Source organism: Ostrinia nubilalis, chromosome 12, assembly GCF_963855985.1.
Source record: "Ostrinia nubilalis chromosome 12, ilOstNubi1.1, whole genome shotgun sequence".
Classification (NCBI taxonomy): Eukaryota; Metazoa; Arthropoda; class Insecta; order Lepidoptera; family Crambidae; genus Ostrinia; species Ostrinia nubilalis.
The window spans coordinates 2,019,546-2,043,800 of record NC_087099.1 but is presented as its reverse complement, the minus strand read 5'-3'; the positions used below and the strand labels follow the sequence as shown (position 1 = coordinate 2,043,800).

At 35.2% G+C, this 24,255-nt stretch overlaps 1 protein-coding gene across 1 annotated transcript in view; it reads left to right on the top strand.

Moving 5' to 3' along the window:
• Positions 1–19,478: 19,478 nt before the first annotated feature.
• LOC135076772 (uncharacterized) overlaps positions 19,479–24,255 on the top strand; it is a 109,425-nt gene continuing 104,648 nt past the window's right edge. Inside the window, exon 1 of the mRNA XM_063971199.1 lies at positions 19,479–20,158. Coding sequence (XP_063827269.1) covers positions 20,080–20,158 — 79 coding nt within the window. The 5' untranslated portion in view covers positions 19,479–20,079. The remainder of the gene's footprint in view (positions 20,159–24,255) is intronic.

Here is a 24,255-nt window from a genome sequence, read left to right as displayed (position 1 = left end):
TTTAAGAAAATATTATTATTATGCGTAAAACATTATTTTTTCTTAAATATTTCAAACTTAAAAGGAATGTACAAGTACCAAAATATCAAGTAGTAAATATGTTGTAAACCATTTTCATTTATGAAATAAAACATTTCATTTTTCATTTTCACTTTTTATTCCCAATTCAACATTCAACAAATTATATGCAAGATAAGTAAACATTTTATTCTTTAGGTACTCATCAGATTTTAGAGCGCTGACAACTAAAACTATTTTATTTATTTTCACTCCACTAATACTTTTCCTTTTTTTATTTTATTCATTGTATTCCCATTGAATTACATTTAAAGAACACTGAATAATTAATTGAACTAATTTAATTTACACTTAACATTTACAGTAAACATTATAGTTACCGCTTTATCCAATTTAATGAAAACACTTTTTTTTTCACACACATACAATTTTACGACTTGCTCAAATTGCCTAAGGTGGTACATGTCATACACACCAGGCTGTCGGGTGACTAATCCAACTACGAGCCACTTAGACATCGGGCAACTCGTCCTTATAAGTGTTCTACGGCTAGCGTTGTTCCATCAAATATTCTCAACACAATGCCGGTGACCCCATACTAAATTACACGGTCATTAATTCAATGAATTAATTAAACAACGATAAAGGTGGTCAATATACGCACATTTCATTGCTAAAAATGTGTTAAGTATGATTTTTGTCAGATTAAAATTGCCCTATGTTTGTATTGCCCTATGGCACCAGATGTCTTTTGTAAACTATGTTTTGAGTAGTTAAATATACTGCCGCTATCGTAAAATGCCTCCAAAAACAAATCGTTTTCTATTAAATGCCCAAAAAAAAAACGAATAATATTAGTAAATAAACATCAAAGGAACCCTGGCGGAACCGCCACCAACAAGCCCGGCCCAAACTCAATTGATGAACAGAATCTGTCACTATGGATATCCTCAGGGGAAACATTCATCTAGCAGACAACGTCCTCTGGCTAAAACGCAAGTTCTACCCTGCTGGGACCGCGCTCTTGTAGAAAGATCTTAGATTCGATTGCTTACCTTGAATATTCAAAACGATTACAAATTACCATCTGTTCCATCCGATCGATTTTCATTGTTTTATTTGCAGCACAATAAGAGCAATGAATGCTATATGAAATGGTGACAATCCATTAGTAGGCCTTCAATGAAGCGCTTCATGCACTCCACCCGTGAAGTCACGGTGAGAGCCAGTGACAACAACACTTATTTCTGTGTTCACATGACGATAACATTTCTGAGGTAACCAGATCAGTCATGCGGCTTAGACTAGATTTATGTATGTGAAAACAAGACTGTCGAGCCAGACTCCACCATCATTGTTTAAATTACTACTTAAGAACTATAAAAGGACTCCCTTTTCACCAATTCTTCCACCTGTACCGGACCCCGTTGACCAATTGCTGGATCCACTTTTAATTGTGCAATATAATACCACAAATATACCACTGCAGAACGTTATTCGATTCTTTCTTTTTATAAATACCGAATGCTGGGACGCCGTCGACATTAACAGCGTTTAACTTCATGTGAGTAGGTATGTCTATTCTCATACATAAAGTACTAAGTTATACCACAGTTATACGTTAAAAATCTAGACAAACTGAGTGGGTGGAAGTAGTTTATGTTATAAACAACATTAAAATTCGTAGATACGCTTTACCATAGGTCTGATTACTTCTCTTTTTAATTATTTTTATTTTATTTTGTTTTAGCCGATTTCTGCTGAATACTTATTTATTTCTAATATCACTACTTATTATCACCAATCACTTTATTGCTATTTTCAAGCTGATAATAAGTATTTCTAATAAAATCTGATTTTATAATGATAAAAACCAAAATGTTTTCGCCTGCTAACTTGACTATTCTCATACAACAAAATAATTATGCCCTTTCCAAAGCAGAATAATCGTTATTTTATCCATAACTCGATAAAATCAGACACATTACTGAACTTTAATTATTATGGCAGGTTTGTTACAAATTAATTATTATTTCAAAAATATGTATTTTTACTGACCTTTTATTTTCCTTATTTTTCAAAAAATGTGTATTTATCCTCGTCGCCACTTGTAGTGTACCTAAATGTATACACTGGCTCACCGTCACACCAAGCGTCTCACTGCGGCACGTCCGTACTCGCCGGCGTCTGCCGTACGACTGACTCGTCCCACTCGTAACGACATCACGTGACTGCCTATCACTTGTGTACGTGAGACAGCGTATTGTATCTATCTAGTACGTAGATACAAACACTACAGCGCTGGATGAATTTAGTTCGCGCTAACGCTTGTCGTAATAATTTTAATAAACATTAAAGTGATTCAGTAGTCAGTCTCGTAGAAGTAGTAGTATTTTAATCAGAAGTAAAGGTTTGTATTTTCTTTAAATAATTGCATGATCTCTGTACTGTGCCCAATATTAAATGAGAGTTTATTTTATTCTTAACTGATAGAAAGTGATAGAGTATCTTGTTTTGTAATCAAAATATTTTAAATCTAAAGAAAATATATTTGTTAATAAATTGTTTGTTACCTCAGTACAACAATCTTTATAATTTACAAGATCAATCGGACGTCTTCTTAGGAAATACCGTTGGAAATAAATTACGAACGACAGGGAATTAATGAGCGAAATAAACTTAAGGTAAAGTGTCACGGGAAGGTCCTTGACATCAATCAATATCCTGACAGAGGCACATCAAGGTAAATACAATTGTATCTTATGTCCGTTGTAATAGGTGTTATTTTGCTACAACAATGTAAAACCTGATGTGCTGTCAACTGTACCAACGTTGTGTTTTGTTGAAAATGTAAAGCTGGTATTTTTCATGTTTCATTAAGTAACTTAATAATTCCTGAGTTCTAATTGAACAAGACAGTATAGAAAAGCCGTAGTTTAGGAACCACTAGCAATAAAAATTAATCACATCAAATACTTAGGTCCTGGAGTGGAGGCCGCGTACCGGAAAACTCGGCGTGTGACGTCCACCCAGAAGGTGGACCGACGACATCGTAAAGGTAGCGGGAAAGCGCTGGACCAGCTGGACGCAGGCCGCAACCAACAGGGTAACATGGAAAGCGTTGGGGGAGGCCTATGTTCAGCAGTGGACGTCCTATGGTGGTCCTGAGATGATGATGATGACTTAGGTCCACTTATGCCCGTTTTCACCATCAATGCCTAATTTTTTTTTTGTAACGGATATAATTGAAATTCATCAAAAAAAAAAAAAAAATATGTTTATATCCGTTGTCTAGTTTGGGACTAGAAGCGTAGTGTAAAACGTCCAAGGATAATATTTATTTATTTGATGGAGATGGGTGTATTTTCACATAAAATATAATTCAGGTAAGTATACGAGTATGTATGGACATCCAAAAATATTTATTTATCTAATCTAAAGGCAACCAACAGAACTAAATAAAGTACACTGTATTTATACCCTAATGCCTTAGACAGAAGCCAGTAAATCCTCCGTCATTAGCACGTCTAGGCGTCTGAGGGCTAAACATAAACCTTAGTCCTCCTTTTTGAGTCCGTTTTAAGAACAAAGAGATCACGATATGTTTGTGATACTCGTAAGTTGTTGTAATTTATGTTTATTTGGATTTTATGTTTGTGTTTAACAGAAATAAACCTTGTTAAGTACACATTTCAATTATAGTTTTGGACCGAGATTATCAAAGCTTTTTTATTATGAGATAACAGGTAACTATTGGTTATCGAAAAGATTAAAAACATTATTTAAAAAAGTTAAACGGGCGTTGGACACTGTCTTCTTTAAATTTACATTATTTTAGTATAGAAACACAATATTTTTATACATAACCCGGACTCTACATTAAATAAGCCTGTATTGCTAGCCCACAAAATGTTTATGCGAGTATACAGTATGTACGCCTTAATTAATATATGTATACCTAGAAGTAAGCTCTTATTCCGATTCTGATACTGAAAAACTCTTAACACGATAGTAAGACCCGTGTCTTACTATTTTAGTTAAAATGGAACGCGAAAGTTTAAAATCTTTTATCATAACACAATTCTAATATTAAAATACCAACAAGTCAATTTTCTAGTTATAATTTTTTTTTAGAATCACATTTTGAACTATTTTTTTAAGAAACTTAAAAAGTTCGAATTCCCTAGGTAATAAACTAAGTCACTTTTCTATTTTACTATCTATCTTCATTATTTACACACTCTAGACGTTAGTCTAGGTCATATAAAAGTCTAGCTGTAACTCATAACAATTCGAAGTACGCAGGATCTCCAGACATACAACAAATAAATAAACACAAATAACAGCACTTCACTCAAGGTTTCATCACAAATCTAAGTAACTGTCGTTAAACAGATATTCGAGATAAAGGAAAACATAGAAGCGGCTACGAAAAACATTAAATTAAGCAAAATAATTTAGCGCCTTTATGTTATTATAACAGGCACAGTTTTACTAAAAAAAAAACATAAGTTATTATAATAATATAATGAGTTATGGAACCCAAAAAAAATTACATGCAAAAATTTTGACGGCAACGTTAATTTTATGTTAAGTATGCTATGAGTGAATTTACATTAATATTATTATCAATTACTTTTTTAAATTCTATTGATATTTTATCTAAGTTTGTTTTTAAATAATTAAACCGCTGCCTGGTAAATAAAATAAATAAATATTTTTTACTGGTTGTGAATATTTAAGTTTTGGATTTATTTCAAAATCCGGTTAAAGTAATAATAGGGGTTTAAGACCAGTTTCACTGTGGATTTATGAGGTTGTTGTACTGGTTGACTAGTTGCTTCTATGGTGGGTGTTTCTAGAGACATCTAACAAAAAAGTAAGTACCCATTATATCGGATTACAGCCTTTGCCACCCCATTGACCTAGAGTCCTTCTATTGACCCAGAAAGCCGTTACACGAAACAAAGATGTAGTAACGCAATAAAATCCAAAATATGTACATCGTATCGCGCGCAAATAATAAACTCTACCAAATCGAGTGGCTTGAGTTATGTGGAAAGTTGGCCCATACTGTACCGTGTTTGAGGACTGAGATGTAGGGCGGATGGATGCGGCTTAGGCCTATGAAATATTGATATATAAATTCCCGATGGTAAATTTATTGCACAAAACTGGGAGTTACAAATAGATACTAAGAAAGAAAGAAAGAAACATTTATTGCAATGGACATCACAAAAGACAAAATAAAAAATACAGAGGTAATTCCGGCGTGATTAATACAATAACCTCCACAAAATTACAGCTCTCTAGTGCCAATAGTTTGCAAGCAAAACCTCGGACGGACAGACAGACAGACAGACGAACATGACAAAACTATAAGGGTTCCTTGTCAAAACTACGGAACCCTAAAAAGTAAAGTGAGTAATATTTTTGAAAATAAATTAAAACTAGGGGTAATTTATTAGTATATTATTATTATACAGAAAATAAATTAAAACTGGGGGTAATATTAGTATATTATTCCTAAAAAATTACTTTAGTACTTCAACATGTCACTTCCATAGTCCCTAATTCACCTTAAGGGGTACATTCGCAACCATAAATAATAAGTGAGAGACCGGAGGCGCCGTGGATCCGTACAAAAAGTAACAAACAGATCTCTTAAATAAAGAATACGCGGCGTATGTTCGCATCTGTCGGACGGTACAGACGCGCGGACAAGTGTTTAACGAAGACTCAAAAATAACTGGACTGTGAATTATTTTTGTTGTCTGAGCTAACTAGGGAGAATGTTTAATATGCTTCTTCTGTCGCTGTTTTATGTGAGGTCTTCCCTGGTTTTGGACATTGTGTGGCTGATCACACTACTTTCCTCCACCAATGGGTACAGTAAGTACCTTGGGCCCACTTGGGGCTCGGTATATGACCAAAGCCCCCAAAGTTGGGTAGAGGCCTGTGTCTCTACTTTAAAACATTGGTTTAGTTAAGATGTTTTGCTTCTATGTACTTACTAAATACTGGTTCAAAATCAATTTCCGATCCATCTAAATTCTTAAGATTCTCTACTGGCGAAATTTGGTCTCAAAATCACTATCAAAACTTTTTTATGCCTAATGCTGCAAAATATTATTATGTTGCAGAAAGATAGACACGGTTATTTCAAACTTGTACGGTACCCTAAATACTACACTAGACTAAACGGGAAGACCAAGTTTTAGCAAAACTTACACACAGATAATTTACATTCAAGTAAGTATAGGCGTTATAGTTATGTAGCTTCTACAACTCAGAATTAGTATCAGATTTTTTACCCAAATGCGCCAGAAGGAGGATTATTCTCATATTAATCCCTAAAAATAAGTATTTGCACGTGCAGTGAGTAAAAAAGCGTGTAAATAATGAGAAAAATCCACCAATTTTCCTGGTCAAGTTTACTGGAAAGAAATCCATTATTTATTTTCCTGATAAGGAAATACTTTTACCTATTAAGTAATTTGGTTTTGTGTATTTTTGTAACTTCAGTGTATTTTTTTTAATTAAAAACGACAAAAGAGGTTTTTTATCCTATTTGAAAAGGAAAAACTGAGATTGTTTGTGTTCAATTAAAATGAAAATATCTTTATTACAGTTTTTGATTATATTTTATTATCATCACGATTACAATCTTTGTCTCAATTTGAGTCTCTGAAGTATAATTGCATTAGTATCTTAATTTTAAAATTTTAATAAATCAAAGCAAAAATCTACACTTTCCGCTCGACTGTAAAATGGTGTAAATCGACCTCATTGTAACTAATTATAAAATTGTAACCCTATCCCTGCATCTTCAACCTTAACTCAAATTATTTGAGTTCAAAATGGTTCAACATTAGTTTTAAACACTTTCCCTGTTTACGTGAAACACAAATCAAAACAGCAATTAAAGTGCATTTTACACGTTCTATTTGGGATTTGTTTCCTCCAATAAACGGTAGAGGGTCGTTAAGAAGTGAATTCTAGGGCAGAACACTTTTAAATCCTTTCTATGGTTTTATTTTTGGAACGAGCTCTCGCTTTTGTTTTCAAAGTTAGGTGTAAACAGTTCGAACGGGTTCAAACAGGTTCTGTAAACATCTGGACAAGGAGGTTTTAGTGCTGTTAGGATGTTTTTTTTTACTTACTGGTTCCCCAACGACTTCGGCTCATACCTACAATTCAAATAATACATAATAGGTAGTCATAATTATACATGAAAGAATATGTTAGAAAAATCTGAGTAAAAATCCATAATTTTACTATTTTAAAACAGCTTATTTTTACGAAAAATTCATAAGAGAAATTTTGATGGAATACAATGGAAGAAGACAAAAGATTTGTATGCAAGTGTAGTTACATTTGAAACTTGAATACAAAGCTACTTTGTAAGTTACTAACAAAATATTACTGTCTGAATAAAAGACAGATTGTTCCGCGCTTGTACACATACAGACACGTACGGTTTCTAATTTTACACGAAAACTCAAATTTAGACGAAATGAAGACAAATTTGAAGCGATACAAGAGTTCAGACAAGGGGACCAAAATAAGCGTACAATCCGACACGACATCATTTGAACATAGGGGGTGATAAAAAGCTTAGAAGCAGCTGGACACACATCTATTTATATTAATTTAAAAAAAGAATTAATAATGAGCAAAATTTGATTATGGCACTGTTCGTCTTGTGTATGCAAATGAAGAAATATCAAAACAAAACAAAGATCAAATCCAGAGTTCAATTCTGAAATTGTTTGAATTTTAATGTAAAATCCATTGCAGGCAAAGCTACTTAAAATTGAGTGTAATTTCATAGTAGAGTATCATACATATTTTGAAATTATGAAAAATGCAACAGAAAATTTCAAACCTCTAATATTTAAAAGTACATAATATTCGACAGGTCTGAGTCGATGACAGCCTGTTTGAGCCTCATGTTGTATGAGTTAAGTAGGTATGTGAAATATTCTAGCAAGGAAAAAAGCTAATTCGCTATTCACTGTCACACCTGCATCGAGGTTGAGTACTTTATATCGGGAATCGATTCCGAAACTTGTTTTCTTCTTCTGTTCTAGTTACGTTCTACGTTTTTTCCGTTCGTTGTTTTAAAACATGACATTTTTAAAAGTCCCCCTCGGACGAGCCCGATATAGTTTGACGTTTCGCATTTGTCGTTATTTATCAACGGTTGTTTTGGTATTTTCATTAAAGTCCAGATCTGTTTTGGTGTTTTTATCTGAAAAGCAATTATTAGAAGCGGCGCGCTCTGCTTTAATTTTTACCTTCAAAATGATGTATTTTTCACATGGCTATATCATCAGTTTAATCTTTGTTTTATGTTGTTTTAAATTAGGTACTGTTGGGAAAATAGACATAGCAAATACAGAAAATAAAACAGTTTTCATGTAGTTAAATATTTTATTCAAGTTAATTATCAATCTAAAAATAACTGCCTCATTCTACATATATGAAAAATATTTTTCAAGATTACTTAATGTTGTTCTACTTCAGTAACAATTTAAGTGAGTCCCAACCCATTCCGCGGCCAAAATTAACCCAATAACTTTTTACACCAAAAAAATTATCACAAACAAAACAGTCGGATCGAATAAACAAAACAATAAATACGCCCAAGAACGATTCCAGAAACCCAATAGGCAGCTCTATTAAGAAGTTTTATCATTCGAATGGCATTCGAAAACGAAAGTTAATTTCTTGTGACATAAATTAAAACGAAACGAGAGGGAGGACTCACCCTCCGAGGAAAAAATAACAAACATATCTTTGGAAGTAAGAAAACAAACAACGTATGTTAACATCTGTCGTGGCACGGGCGGTACAGTGGCGTGGTAAAGCGTTCTGAGAAATTCTTTTTTTGATTCCCGTGTCACTGTCGCAGATTCGGATTGACGTTTTGCGATTTTCTTTTTGCTTTCAATTCAACCGTGACCGATGTTCATTTGTTTTGAATGTGCGCGACTTTCGTGTCAGTTAACGGTTAGTCCTTGATCACATTTTTGTCCGGAGTCGGGATATAAAGTGAGGTCAACTACAGTTTCTTTTTGAATTGTAGTTACTATTGATTATAATATTTTTATAACAATTTTTAACGATTTAATTTTAGGCGTGGAAAACATATTAACCGTATTGTGTTTAACTAACAGTTACAAGATAAACAAAAAGGCAATTTTCGTAACTTTGAAAGAACGCTAACGGTTCATGCTCGAACAGTTTGTTATCGAAGTTTCATTTTAATCTTTTTACATATTAAACTTTCTGTTGCTTTGGTTGGTCTTGCGGTAGTAGTCAAAGTAAAGTTAAAAGTATGCTATAGAATTTTAAAATAAAATCAAACATGAATATGGAAAACTTCAAAAGTAATTTTTTGTTCCAAAATAGCACCTATTACAACAAAGCAGAATTCCCAGATAGCTAAATTTTATTAAGAAGTTAGTTTTTTAACTGTTTTCAGCCTCCGTATAGGTACGTCATTATTTTTAGTTTTATCATAAGAAAAAAAGTAGCAAAATCTTAATGCGCGCTGAATAAGTACAGCGCGTAATTTTGTTCGTTCAGAAACAGAATTTTGTAATATTAATTTTATGAGTGACGGTACGGATGCCAGAAATTCAATACGTCAGTGTTGATTGCAGTTAATTATAAATTCGTCTCTCTCTTACGGGCTATTCTAATTTTGCTTCTGATCTTTGCCCCATTCAAGTTTCAGCTTTAACTTAAAATTACAAAGTAGGATTTTCTTTGACGGGATTTCGTGTATTACAGTTCTTTAATCTGCTCCGATCCTAAATCACATTGGAATCAGTGTTTAAAGGAATCCTTTTGAGGCGATTACTTCCGGCGATGAGATAGCCTTGTCCGGCAGTTCTGTTCGACTGAAAAATCGCTCGTTTGATGCTGTTTGGGTCAGCTCAAATTATCATCTGATTAGTTTCGATTCGACTCTTCGAGTTTTCGAGTAAATTGCCTGCGAAATGGGCATTCTGTAGCAAAGTCGCTTAAGTAAGTGCTTTGAAACCTATTTGGGGTTTGGATTGCTGCGTTAAGGTTGTTATTTGAATGTAAATTGATTTAATTTGTGTTTATCTAATGATATAAATAAATAAGTTGAAGAGGGCGTAAAGATTCAAATGTAGAGTTTTTACCTACTTTGAGTATTACAATGTCTCACAGCAAACTAGATTCAATTTAATCCGTACTAATGGCCTTTAGCAATATTACAAACCAATGCAACGGTCTACAATAATATTTACTTGCATAGGTATACATTGTTGGTAGCAAAGTGAGTTTGTTGGCGAGAAATACCTACTGATCCTCTATTCTACATGTATAGAGGAGCCTTTTCATAGAGTCTAGTGTAGTAATACCATCGTTTAACAGAAGAAAAATCTTCTTATGACATCTCATAACAAGACTTTATCCTTAATTGATTAATTTAAATCATGTACCTAAGCGCATCAAAAGATATTTTTTCAAGTTCCATGACAACCATTTATGCTATAGACATACAATTAGTTTTCTATAACTAAATCTTCCATCTAACAAACATTCTCAAGCACAGAGGCGAAGTAACTTAACCTAACCCAAGTCTTAGATGCAATTATACGCAAGGTAACCGCTGCATAACTAAATTTAGGGTAAACTGTGCCAAAACGCCGCCACCGCTCTACCGATTAACTAAACAATGTAACTAAGTCAAACCACAAATACTGGCTTTTGGTTTAAACCAGGGACGTTATGGATATCCGTAACCGTAACAAAAACCGAAACTATCGGATATCCGAAAAAATATATCCGTAACCGATTCAAAAGTGTCGGATAGTTTCTGATAAAGGCGGAGTTTTTTGTTACTTGTCTGGTATCCCCTGGCACCATTCTGATATACCCGCCTGTTTTACATTTATAATAGGTACCGTCAAAGTACTGTAGTGGCTAATGTGGGTCGCGCAGCATCTTGCTATTTGAATTTTACCATTTTAAAATTCTAATATCTGTAACCGAAATTATCCGAAACTTTCGGATAATCCGAAATGATTTACTACCCGTAACCGTAACCGAAACCGGTATAATATTATTCTAATATCCGTAACCGTATCCATAACCGAAACTTCATATCCATAACATCCCTGGTTTAAACCGCCCAAAATTATAGTAGTCTATTACCATTCATTATTTCGGAAAGCGTTAGTTAGCGCTACCCAATTTTAGGGTTAAATTGTAACATCAATTGTGGAGATTTTAGCGTTTGTGTTATTATGGCGAGGATTTAAGACGGTTAATAAAGAAGAAATGTGACTCTCATAGTCTGTTTATCCCTTTAATAATAATTGGAACAGTCGATAGCTTATCAGACAATAATATTTTTGTTGCAAATTATCACGAATTACCAAAACATAAGATAGTTATTGCAGTGTTAAGGTCGATGTGTCTTTGTCAGACATCATACACGTATGTTTCAGCTGTCATCCACTGCTAGACAAAGGCTGGTTCCACAATGACTAGTCTTGCGCTACCCGCATCCAGATACTTTCCGCGACGATCTGGTGACAGCACTAGATCGTCGGTCCACCTTGTGATGGTAGTGCAAGACAAATTATGCAAATATTTTAAGGCACGTCTACACCACCTTGAATGGGATTTGTGATCTCAATCAAGAACAAAGTCACAAAATGTTAGAAAGAAAGAAAGATAGAAACATTTATTACGATGAACATCACTTAGTTAAGGACAGAGAACGTATACAGAAAAAAAGACAGAAATAGCACATAAATATAACAAGGAAATAAAAAGTGAACTGAGCAGTGCTATCCTGTCGCAACAGCGATGCCCATCGCAATGGGACTCCACTCAGCATATTATGCCGTGGCCCACGGTGGGGAAGGCCACGACCCTGGTTTTCAGTGGGCCCATTAGAACATGTACCTAGCTCTATCCAAATACATTAGGAATGTACTAAAATAGACGTATGAATATTATATGCGCAAACGTCCATATCTCCAGGCGTAATGCTCAATGCTCATCCCAGTAACATTTGCCGCCGGCAATTTGTATGTATAATAAATGTGTGAGACGAATGGATTACTCCCAGGAGATTGTTTGACACTTGTAATTTTTTTATTAACATTCCATAATTCAGCCCTTTTCGGGGAACTTAAATACCTTCGAGAAATTTTCTTTGCCGCCACTTGACGTATTCCACTTTGTGCACCGGCCCAAATAGCATCTGCACGAATAGAACCTGCCCTATTCCACTTAGATCCTCTATCAATATTTTGGGCAGGTGCTCTAAATCTTCGAGTCTTTCGTCATCGTAGTGCGCACTCGCTAAAATAATATATTGTATGCCTATGTTTCTGAAAGTGTTGTGAATGCTTATACTAAAACGTTTATTTTTATTTGTATAGAGAACAACAGTGTCTAGACAAACCTCAAGAGGATTTAAGACACTATTTAAATCAAAGATGTAATGGCTAAATAATGTAATAATAATTAAATAAATAAATAAATGGAATTAAATTTATTTTTACGACGTATTCTACTTAGAGCACCTACGACAACAGCATAGTGCTGGCTGCTAATGTATTTGATAGGGAGAACTTAGTGGAATAGGCTAGGTGCTATTTCAACTGGTGCTCAAAGTAGAATACGTTCACCACATAAGGATGGCATAATATCAGCTGTCGACAACAGCATAGTGCTGGCTGCTAATGTATTTGATAGGGAGAACTTAGTGGAATAGGCTAGGTGCTATTTCAACTGGTGCTCAAAGTAGAATACGTTCACCACATAAGGATGGCATAATATCAGCTGTCGACAACAGCATAGTGCTGGCTGCTAATGTATTTGATAGGGAGAACTTAGTGGAATAGGCTAGGTGATATTTCAACTGGTGCTCAAAGTAGAATACGTTCACCACATAAGGATGGCATAATATCAGCTGTCGACAACAGCATAGTGCTGGCTGCTAATGTATTTGATAGGGAGAACTTAGTGGAATAGGCTAGGTGCTATTTCAACTGGTGCTCAAAGTAGAATACGTTCACCACATAAGGATGGCATAATATCAGCTGTCGACAACAGCATAGTGCTGGCTGCTAATGTATTTGATAGGGAGAACTTAGTGGAATAGGCTAGGTGCTATTTCAACTGGTGCTCAAAGTAGAATACGTTCACCACATAAGGATGGCATAATATCAGCTGTCGACAACAGCATAGTGCTGGCTGCTAATGTATTTGATAGGGAGAACTTAGTGGAATAGGCTAAGTGCTATTTCAACTGGTGCTCAAAGTAGAATACGTTCACCACATAAGGATGGCATAATATCAGCTGTATATTGTTTTAAACTTTCATGGTCACTAACATTACATTAATTATTTTGAACGGGATTTAACAGGATGGCAGCAATCCCGTTAAAATTAATTATTGTAATATTAGCTGTCGATGACAGTATCTTTTATATTTTATATGAATATTAAAAGTAAGCCACAATTAATGCAAACAAAATATCCTAATTTGACAGTGATAAATACGTTTATCAATATTGTACGAGTGCATAATTATATTATAACCCAGACCAAAGTCTTCTTGAAGGTCAGTTAAATAGACTCAACATTGATAAAACATTACCAAAACATATGACACAGTAAACAAACTTGTTTATACATGATTTATGCAGATCACAATCAGAATAAATTATATTTCAGAGCTTTGGACCCTGAATCAATATTATTAAAGATGACCCGCTGGCTATCTGTATAAATATTTAGGTTTAATTTTAAGAGGATCTTCGTACAAAGGTAATACATAATTAATTTTATGCAAAAATCTAAAATGGAAGGGTCAAGCGGTTATATTGTGAACCCTATCTTTGAACCGTGGTCAGGGCACTTCTGATTAAAACACGGGCTTAATTATGGTAAAAGTAACTTCCATTTGAATTTAACCACTCACTGGACCGTTTGTCAGGAGTTCAGAAAAGACAAGTATTTTGAATGAATTTGGCAATTTACTAATGATAACTAAAGACACGATTACGAAATTTCAACTGTATCCTGAACACAAGTAACTATTACTATAGTAATCGTTTATTAATCGTATTCCTTAGACTACTTTGTTATTCAAACACAAAAAAAAAACAATAATCATACCATAATGAGAACGGTATTTATTCGTGCTCTGGATACTTAAAATAATGTTAAGATCATACTACCCCTCCGTATGTATTGAATGAATCAGATTTTTTTAACTTTATGCCTGTATAAACTCTACAAAGTGAAGTTTAAATCATTGAAATCCTCTTAAAATAAGATTACTCATGATACATAAATGTAGTACATTCCCCAAATATGGGACAGATCCAATAAGTTAAAATGGCAAAAAATAAAACCATGTATCATGAGTAGAGTTCTATTTTAAAAGGATGCCCCATTGGCCCTGCCTTGTGATTCCCAAAGTATCCCCTGGGCGTTGCGCTTGAACCGTTGAGGCAGTTGAGGTGTAGGCCGCCGCTGGGAAGGCGAAGGGCATGCGATAAGCGATCCTCGATTTCACTAAAAGAGGGACTTGTTGATGGTTAAAAGGTTTTTTGCTTGGGTTCAACGAATAGGAGATTCTAGTATATTTGAAGGGAAAGAAAGAATGAATGAACAGTAGAAACTGTCCCGCGGAACAAAGTTTATCCGTAATTTGTCTTGGGACTGAAAATGTTTGTCAAAATGCCTTGTTTCTTTTTTCAATAAGAGAATGACGTTAATGGAATATATTTTTGTCAATGAAAAAGGTTTGAAAATAAAAAAGGGATTGAACGTCAGTTAATGAACTGATAGAAAGTATATTTAGGGCATAGTGAAGCTCATAGCTATAATACATAATAGGTAAAAAATATAAAACACCTTCGCACCACCCATCTAAATTCAGATCGTGGCGTCGGTTGCTCAACTTCGATGATCACTGGGAAAGCTGCATCATCATCATCATCATCATTTCAGTCACAGGACGTTCACCGCTCCCTACATAGGTATTCCCCAAAGTAGAAAAGTTGCGTCAAAGCCAAACCACCTTTAGCAGAACGCGCCAAAATTCCCACCTTTCCAAACGCTCAATTCACTCACTTCACCTAGACTTAACCCAATCGCGTCAATTTATCAGAAAAGTAAAATAATAGAATAATCACAACACCCGGATTGTCAGCTCAGATTACCCGATTACCCGGATCGGCGCCTTTGTCCCGCTTAATCCTGTTTCAAGCATCTCAATCGCTGGAAGGGTTGAGCTGATTGTGTCAAGAGTTGTGAATAATTCTGATCTGATACAAAAGTGTGACTGTTTTTCCGGTATTAAACAACGTAACCTTCTCATTTGAATCAAAAATTTGGTATCACTCTTATAAGCACTGGGCCAACATTGTTCTCATGCATCAAACAATTTTGTGCTATAATAATATTTACTGAGCCTGTATGGGGTACTTCAATTTAATGCATTTTTACCTTACTCTTTAGTAAGTTTGTCTATCATCTATACTTATAATAAATCTGTAGAGAGGTCAATTCTGTAATGAAATATATTTTCAAAATAACTATCAGGGGGTGATTAGTGATCGATACTGATGCCAAAAATGCAATCAGTAAATTTTTGTCTGTCTGTCTGTATGTTCCTTATAGAAACAAAAACTACTAGACGGATTTTAACGAAACTTGGTACGATTATTCTTTATACTCCTGGGCAGGTTATAGTATACTTAGGAATTCCTACGGGAACAGGAATTAGCGGGAATATCCATTTGTATGAAAAATCTAAACCGCTTAAGTTAGACGCTTGAAATTTAGCATGTAGGTACCTTAGTAAACTTAACCCTCCGTGTACGAGGTGACTAAAAGTTACGTCCCGTACCAGGTGGGGTATGACATACCCCAATATACAAAGTGATAAAATTTTCATTGAACATTTTTTTAGGTGGAATTTAATATTTAATATAGATTATTTACGTATGCTAATTAGGTTTAAGAAAAGCTCTGAGCTGAAAATATGTATTATAACATTTTTATCATAAAAAAAAACAAAAAGACACAATTTCCGTTGTTCTTGTAATTTAGGAATCAGTTTCTTATGTATAATTTTTAATTAGTGCCTTTAATTATGACAACCGTTTTTATTTAACGAAATACAAGATATTTACTTATAATTTAAAAGTAAATTAAAAACTGGAAGGGTATAAATTTATTTTGATCATCGGTTTTCAATTTACCACAATTCTGATGAAAGAAAATGAGTATGCTCAATGCATAAAATGGGAGCGTAACAATTTTATTTATTTATAAAATATGTTATTCCATTTCAGTAGCCCATAAATTGTACCACCAAGTATAAATTGTAGCCCATAAGTGTATGTTCACATACATCTTCGGATCTCAGTACCAAACTTCCAGATTCGCACTAAAAGTCATCTCATTTGACTAAAAGTGCTTGAAAATTTCAGATACCGTGAAAATCACGAAAAATATTATTTGTATTGAATTTTATTCAATTAACAAAGCTAAAAATATATAAATTACAACAAATCTGTTAGATTATTTTTAAAACTTTTTAACAACGTCCCGTACCAGGTGGGGTGTGTGACACCCACACGCACGTTAAAGGCATGTAACTCAGTTGGTAGTCACCGCTGGACTGATTTTGCAACGCTGATCGAAGCAGCAGCGCCATAATTCCAGCTACTGAGAATTTCAAATTCAGCACTTGCAAATTTTTAAAATTATGGCGATTTTTATAAGACTGGGGTGTGTCACACCCCACCTCGTACAGCGAGGGTTAAAGCTTAGTTACAACAAGGAATTCCCGAAATTCCCCCGGGAACGGGAATTCGCGGGAAAATCCTTTTGTATGAAAAATCTAAACCGCTTAAGTTAGACGCTTGAAATTTGGCATGCAGGTACCTTAGTAAACTTAAAGCTTAGTTACAACAGGATATTGCAAAATTCCTACGGGAACGGAAGTTAGCGGGAAAACATTTGTATGAAAAAATCTAAACCGTGTAAGATAGATGAAGGGGTAAAACGGGATCCACGCGTACGAAGTCGCGGGCGGCCGCTAGTCATTCATAACACTCTTACAAAACGCTATGATGAAGAGAACGGTTTGAATACACGCACATTGCACCTATTGTAGTCTTCCACACCTTTTTACTTACTTCAAAATCTTTATTTTATTCTTCTGACACGACACGATTAAATTTACAGTAATAAAGTACATTGTGCGTGCTTTTATTTTGTGCATTTACATTTACAAAATTAATGTGCATTTGATTGTCTTTTGCGGGAGTTTGCATCGTGCGGTCCCACACAGCTTATGACCGCAGTCTGTGGAGGAACACTATCTGTGTGGATCCTCATGAGTGAGGGACCGAGGAAGAAGAAGAAGGTTGTCGTTTTATTTCACAGTAGGTTACTAATAATGAAGAAAATAATCATTAATAACTATTAGATTCGCGGGGTCAAATGACACACCCATTTTAAAAGGTTGGGTTTTTCAGTACGTTTGTCAATTGGCAGCTTAATAAAGTGCCCTTTCATTAAATAAAGGTCTTTGAAAAGGGACAACAAATAGAGCCCTAAAAGTGACGCTTGACATACTCAGGGCCTCACTTTGCTAAGTTTGCCAATTACTAAGACAAGTAATTTGTAAATACGGGTCGGAGATTCTTTTGTTGTTAGGGTCCCGTAAAATTTTGATACATTTTGAAGTATCGAATGAAAACTATTTCTTTGCAAATTTTTACAAAACCATTTTGGAAAATCCATACAAACGGTTCTGTTCTTTTAAGGAAACTGTGGGTAAACTAAAAAACATCGCAGAACAGAAATTCTCATAGTCTTAGGGAAGATTGCAATTATACACAACAAAAACAAGATAAATAAGAATGTCAGGATTATTTACAGGTAAGATCACCACTAACTTTCAATTAACATAGGTAGGTACTTAAAAATGTATTTAATCAAGTACCTACTCAGAATACCCTAGAATTTATTTGCGATATTTTATTATGAAAATGTACGAAACCCTTAGAACATGAGTACAACTCGCACCAGACTAGTATTTGTTTTTGTTTCAGACTAAAGATATTGAAGGAGCTGCGGGCTAGGTTTTCATTTGATTGTTTGTCTAATTTCAGAACTTCTGCCTATTTATTAGGTCTACCTTATACGTCTACATACATAGTCTCAAAGTTACTTCAAGGTAGATGTGTAAATAACAGACATGTACAATTACCGTCTACTTATAAAATTCAATAAAAAAAAACTCATAAAAGTCATTTATTTATGCAAGTAGGCTTTTAAAAAGCACTTTTACACGTCCCTGTATTAACCCTACCACTGCTTCAGGGAAATAAATGGGCCAGTGCTGGAAGAAGTAGCGCGAGAAACTCAGTCACTATTAGCAATAGTAAAGAAAGAAGTGAAGTGTGTGAGTTTTTACTTATCTTTTTATACCATCTCTCTACTGGGAAAATGTCACTCCCAAACTCTACCACCGATTTCCGTCTATTCATCGCCAATCACTTCCATTTTCATGTCAGTCAGTTTGGTTAGAGAAAAGACGGTGCGACACAGCACCGTCTTTTCTCGAACTTATCTCTACCAACTACTAATCGCAACTCTATATTTTTTTAAAGTTCTTACATTTTTTCAAAATTGATAATTTATCTATTTATTACCCCCTTACTAGTAATAAAGTTACACGCTCGTTGAACAGTGTTTTAAAGTGACGTTTAGTATGGAAATGTCATTTTAAAACAGCGTTCAACAACTGTGTAACTTTTTATTAGGGGGTTTAAGTTTAATTCCATTACCATACCTACATAAGATTACTATTTGCATTGGGTAAAGTCCATCTAAAAAGGTAAATCTACTTATGTCTGGTTTAAGTCATCTAAATCTAAGCTTAGTCAAATAAAAGTTCTGGTAGACATTTTTCAGTATTAAGCTCGGATAGCTCCATGAACTCTCGCTTTTCATAGGTCAATATACTCATAACGGCTCTTTATCTACTCAGTTGTGTATAATTTAATGACACGAGTGCTAAAGACAGGCAAAGGTAACGTTATTAACTCAAACCCGAAATAAACGAGTACCGTAATTGCTAATCAAAATGGAACGCGCAATCTCCCACAATTAAGAGTGTTTATGCGTTTACGGCGGATTAAACACTTATTATCACAGGTGTATGCCCTTAAAGTATCTCTTTCGGATTTAATTGCTTCTTCACACAAGATTTCAGCGCGATTTCAACGAATGCGAATCTCTTCCATCCCTCTCGGCTGGGTGCCGCACAACCTGCAACCCTTACGGGGATGTGTTCTGTCCTTGTCGCTCGCCACCCGGCTGGCACGGGCGATCCCTTATGTAAGCCACGGCTCCAGTGCCGCGAGTCGTCTCCAGCTGAGCAGACGTGCGTGCCCCGGCTACGCTCCTCAACACGAAATGCCGAAAACTGACTACGACAGTGACAGAACGTGTCCAAAAAAACTATGAACCGACAAAGCTGTGTGTGTGTGCTAATCAAATGGGGTGCCAAAGGGAAATTTACCACCGGATTTATGCCAAAAAACAAAACATTTAACTTATTTTAACACCGTGCTCAATATGTTTCTCAAACTAATCTTAAGGATTGCGCTGAAAAAGATTGGGATTACACTTAATGAGACCCCTTAGAAAAGTAAAAATAGACGCGCTAACTAACTTTTAATATATGGGTGTCATTAATTTAAAAGACCAAACTCCGTTGGGTATTTGTCAGCGCGTTAATTACGAAGTAGAATAAATGTTGACAGATTTAGTGGTAACAGGTAGAGTTGTCAAAGTAGATAATTTGTGACAAGATGCTTCAAAGCTATTTAGTAATTAAGAGATAGTAGACTATTTTAGGCAAATAGGAAACGTAAATAAGTGGTGATATTTTAAGTGACGATGAAAAGAAGAAGAGTGTCAAATTAAACTGTAGTTTAATGGTGTTATAGAAGATTAGGAAAAATGGCTGGAAGTTTGAAAATTATGAAGAGGCGTTCTTATGTCTTGAACGCGATTCTGCTGATCGTCTCCATGATTTATGGTGAGTTTCGTTTGTTTTTGCTGATCATTACTTTTTGCACGAATTCAGGGTCTGTGAGGTTATCTCTCATAAAACTCTTGGAAGTTATTTCTTAATAAGTAAATTCTTTTTACTAAACCAATTGTGGAACAAGTAACATGCAGTAACAGTTTGACGAAAAATATTAATAGAATCAGTGAGAAATTGCTGCTCTATATTTTTCTGTTATAATAATAATAGTAACATATTATTATCAGTAGATATTATTTTATTCAAGTAGGTGAATTATTGTATAATACGAATAATGATATACTGATAAAAAATATCTTATTCCTTAGCGATATGTATGATATGACTTCTTAAATCTTGGGGTCTAACATCATGCAGATTTTTCCTCTGTATGTCAAACAAATGAAATAAATTGCATTAATGACGCAACCTTTAAAATTTATTGCTCAAAATAAAAAAAGGCACTTTTCATAATTAATTTCATCCAGTTCATGGTATCTAAGTTATACAGAGTTCCGTAAAATATTTATTTAGGTGCATAATTAGAAACAATAACAATAGTATACTAAATCCAAATACTTTAAGAAAATTTGCGAGAATTCTAACTTCCCGTGAATTGCCGGGAATTACCTGTACAAACAATGCTTCGAAGTCCTTCTCAGTGCTGGTATTGAAATCCTCAATAAATAGCAAAGTAGCTTGTAGAGATCATCTAACCCAATTAGTCCAGTAGAATTAGCTTTTAAATCGGAAATAATTCCTACAAAAGATTTTATTGTTTTAATGGCTTCATTGGTTGCCCATTAAGACTCTCCTAAGTTTTCGACTTCGACGGAGTTGTGCTTAAGTGGTGGGGGCCCCCGAAAGGGGCATTTTTTCGGTTTTCCGGTTATACCGCGTAAAGGACTTACCCTATCAAAAAGTGGTCTTCATGACGGTTGAAGGGCACTTAATCCTGCATTGAATAAGATCAAATTCATATGTTTTGGACAAACCGTTCTCGCGCTAAAGTTCGGCAAAGTAGAAAATATACGTATAATTAATGACCCCCTCCATGTCCAATGGTTTGTTACCCACAGGCTTCCAAGTCTTGAAAAGGGCCACCTCAACCAGTGTAACCCTATCAAGGCTTACGAGCTTGATGCGCCTATCCTTGTTCGTCCCAGCCGTTCCTTAACTGCGGTTGCTGCACCTCTTCCTGGCACTCACCTGAACGACTCTGTGTTACCTACTGTGGCTGCCCCTCTTCCTTGTATCCTCCTGCATGACTACGTTGCCTAGCCGTATGCCTGGTCTAAGGTTCGACGCCAAAAATCAACAACAACAAGTTCATATTAAAACGCTGAAGAGTTTTTTGTTTGTTTGTTTGAACGCGCTAATCTTAAGAATTACTAGTTTGATTGAAATCATTATTTTTGTGTTGAATAGCTCATACATTGAGGAAGGCTATAGGATATATACAATCACTCTACGACTAATAGAGGCGAAGCAGTAAAGAAAAATGTTGCAAGCACGGGAAATAGTATTTAAACTATTTTCACTCGTACGAAGTTGATTTTGTGGCGTCGAACCTTGGACCAGGCATATGGCTAAGCAATGAAATCGTACAGGAGGGTACAAGGAAGAGGGGCAGCCACATTAGGTAACACAGAGTCGTTCAGGAGAGTGCCAGGAAGAGGTGCAGCAACCGCAGTTAAGGAGCGGCTGGGACGAACAAGGATAAGCGAATCAAACTCGTGAGCCTTGTTAGGGTTACACTGGTTAAGGCGACCCTTTACAAGGCTTTCAAGCATGTGGGTAACAAGCCATTGGACGTGGAGAGGGTCATTAATTATACGTATATTTTCTACTTTGCCGAACTTTAGCGAGAGAACGGTTTGTCCAAAACATATGAATTTGGTCTTATTCAATGCAGGATTAAGTGCCCTTTAACCGTCATGAAGACCACTTTTCGATAGGGTAAGTCCTTTACGCGGTATAACCGGAAAACCGAAAAAACGCCCCTTTCGGGGGCCCCCACCACTTAAGCACAACTCAGTCGAAGTCGAAAACTTAGGAGAGTCTTAATTGGCAACCAATGAAGCCATTAAAGCAAAAAAATCTTTTGTAGGAATTATTTCCGATTTAATCAATTTTTGTGTTTAATTCTACTGGGCTAAATAACTTACCCAATCTTAGGATGTATGTGCAAAAATACAGGGTGTTTTTTATAATTGATCCAACTAAAAATTTACTCTACTAGTCAAATACAACTACATTTCTTTTAAAAAAAGATATCCACATACTAAAATAAAAGTATTTTTTTTTTATTTAAAACTTCAGTCAGTTAAGAAAAGTTGTTACAATTATTGAGCAGTAGAATAAAACTTTTTGGTTTATCTAGTATAAAAATAACACGCTGTGTACGATGATACTGCTGAGGTAGTAAGCCCGTATTATGAAAAGATGCTTGAACCTTATCAAAAAAATATTTATAATTGATTTGATCTAAATATACAAGCTTAAGTCTAAAATTAAATTTGAATCGAGCTTTGAAAGTTCATGTTAATGTGAAACACAGAATATTCCATTTTGCCTCCCATATAACGCAGCTTCCATCAACTAGCTTCACCAAGTACATCCTAGCTAGTTTCATCCTTACATAAATACTCACCTGGTCTTAAACTAAGCACTGCGCCATCTAGTCCTAATTAAGCAAAATTTGTATCATCAATGGAATAATACCTACTCAAATACTTTTCTATTACATACTTTTAGTTTACCTAGTTCATTAAACAGAAATGTACGCAAATGTATGTATAATAATAATAATACGTGTTGGATCTGTATCCCCACGCAAGCCTCATAAAGGACCGGGCCACTTTTGACCCGTGAGCTCCAAAGCGTACAAGTAATAATAATAATAGAAACTGACGACTATTACACTCCACTAGACTTAAAAAACAGAGACATAGTATTAAAAACCAAAGAACAACACGAAACTGAAAAATTTGAGACATGGCGTAGGAAGGAACTTCACGGTAGGCACCTACATGACTTAGAACAGGCCCATATTGATACAACAGCTTCCAACAAATTTCTAAAATTAGGGTCGCTTTTCCCAGAAACTGAAGGCTTTATAATCGCAATCCAAGATCAAGTTATTAACACCAGAAACTATAAAAAATTCATTTTAAAAGATTCTCATCTCCCAACTGACAAATGTCGAAAGTGTAATAGACAGTCCGAAACTATTCAACACATCACTAGTGCATGTCCAAGTCTCACCCAAACAGACTACACTCACCGACACAACCAAATCTGCAACATAATTCACCAAAAATTGGCTCATAAACACAAACTTTTATCCGGGAAGACGTTGCCGTACTACCAGTACAAACCACAACCAGTACTGGAGAGCAGCAGCCACAAGATGTACTTTGATCGAGCAATACTCACTGACAGGACCGTACATAACAATAGACCCGATATAACTCTTATAGATAAACTAAATAAAACAGTACACATTATAGATATAGCAGTGCCAAATACTCATAACTTGCATAAAACTATAACCGAAAAAATCCATAAATATACAGAACTGAAAGATGAAATACTAAAAATTTGGAATATCGACAAGGTATACATTGTGCCACTGGTGCTCTCCAGCACTGGGATCATACCCAGACACCTACTTAGTGCCCTCCGCAACCTAGACATTCAGGAAAATATTTACATGACAATGCAGAAAGCCGCTATCCTTAACACGTGCCGCATAGTTCGGAAGTTCTTGCAGGACGACAACACCCAAAACTCCAATCCAGCAAACGCAGCTCACTTGGCCTAGGCCCGTGAGTCAGCCGTCAACACCGGAGAAATTTTCTTTCTTCGAGGTTTAATAAAACTTAACAATAATAATAAATATTAAAACGGCCTCTACGTGTTGGATCTGTATCCCCACGCAAGCCTTATAAAGGACCGGGCCACTTTTGACCCGTGAGCTCCAAAGCGTACAAACATAATAATAATAAATCTTTGGACAATTTCACACAGCGCCAGCTAGCCCCAAAGTAAGCAACTTAATGCTTGTGTTATGGGTGCTAGCTTAACGGATATACTACTTATATACT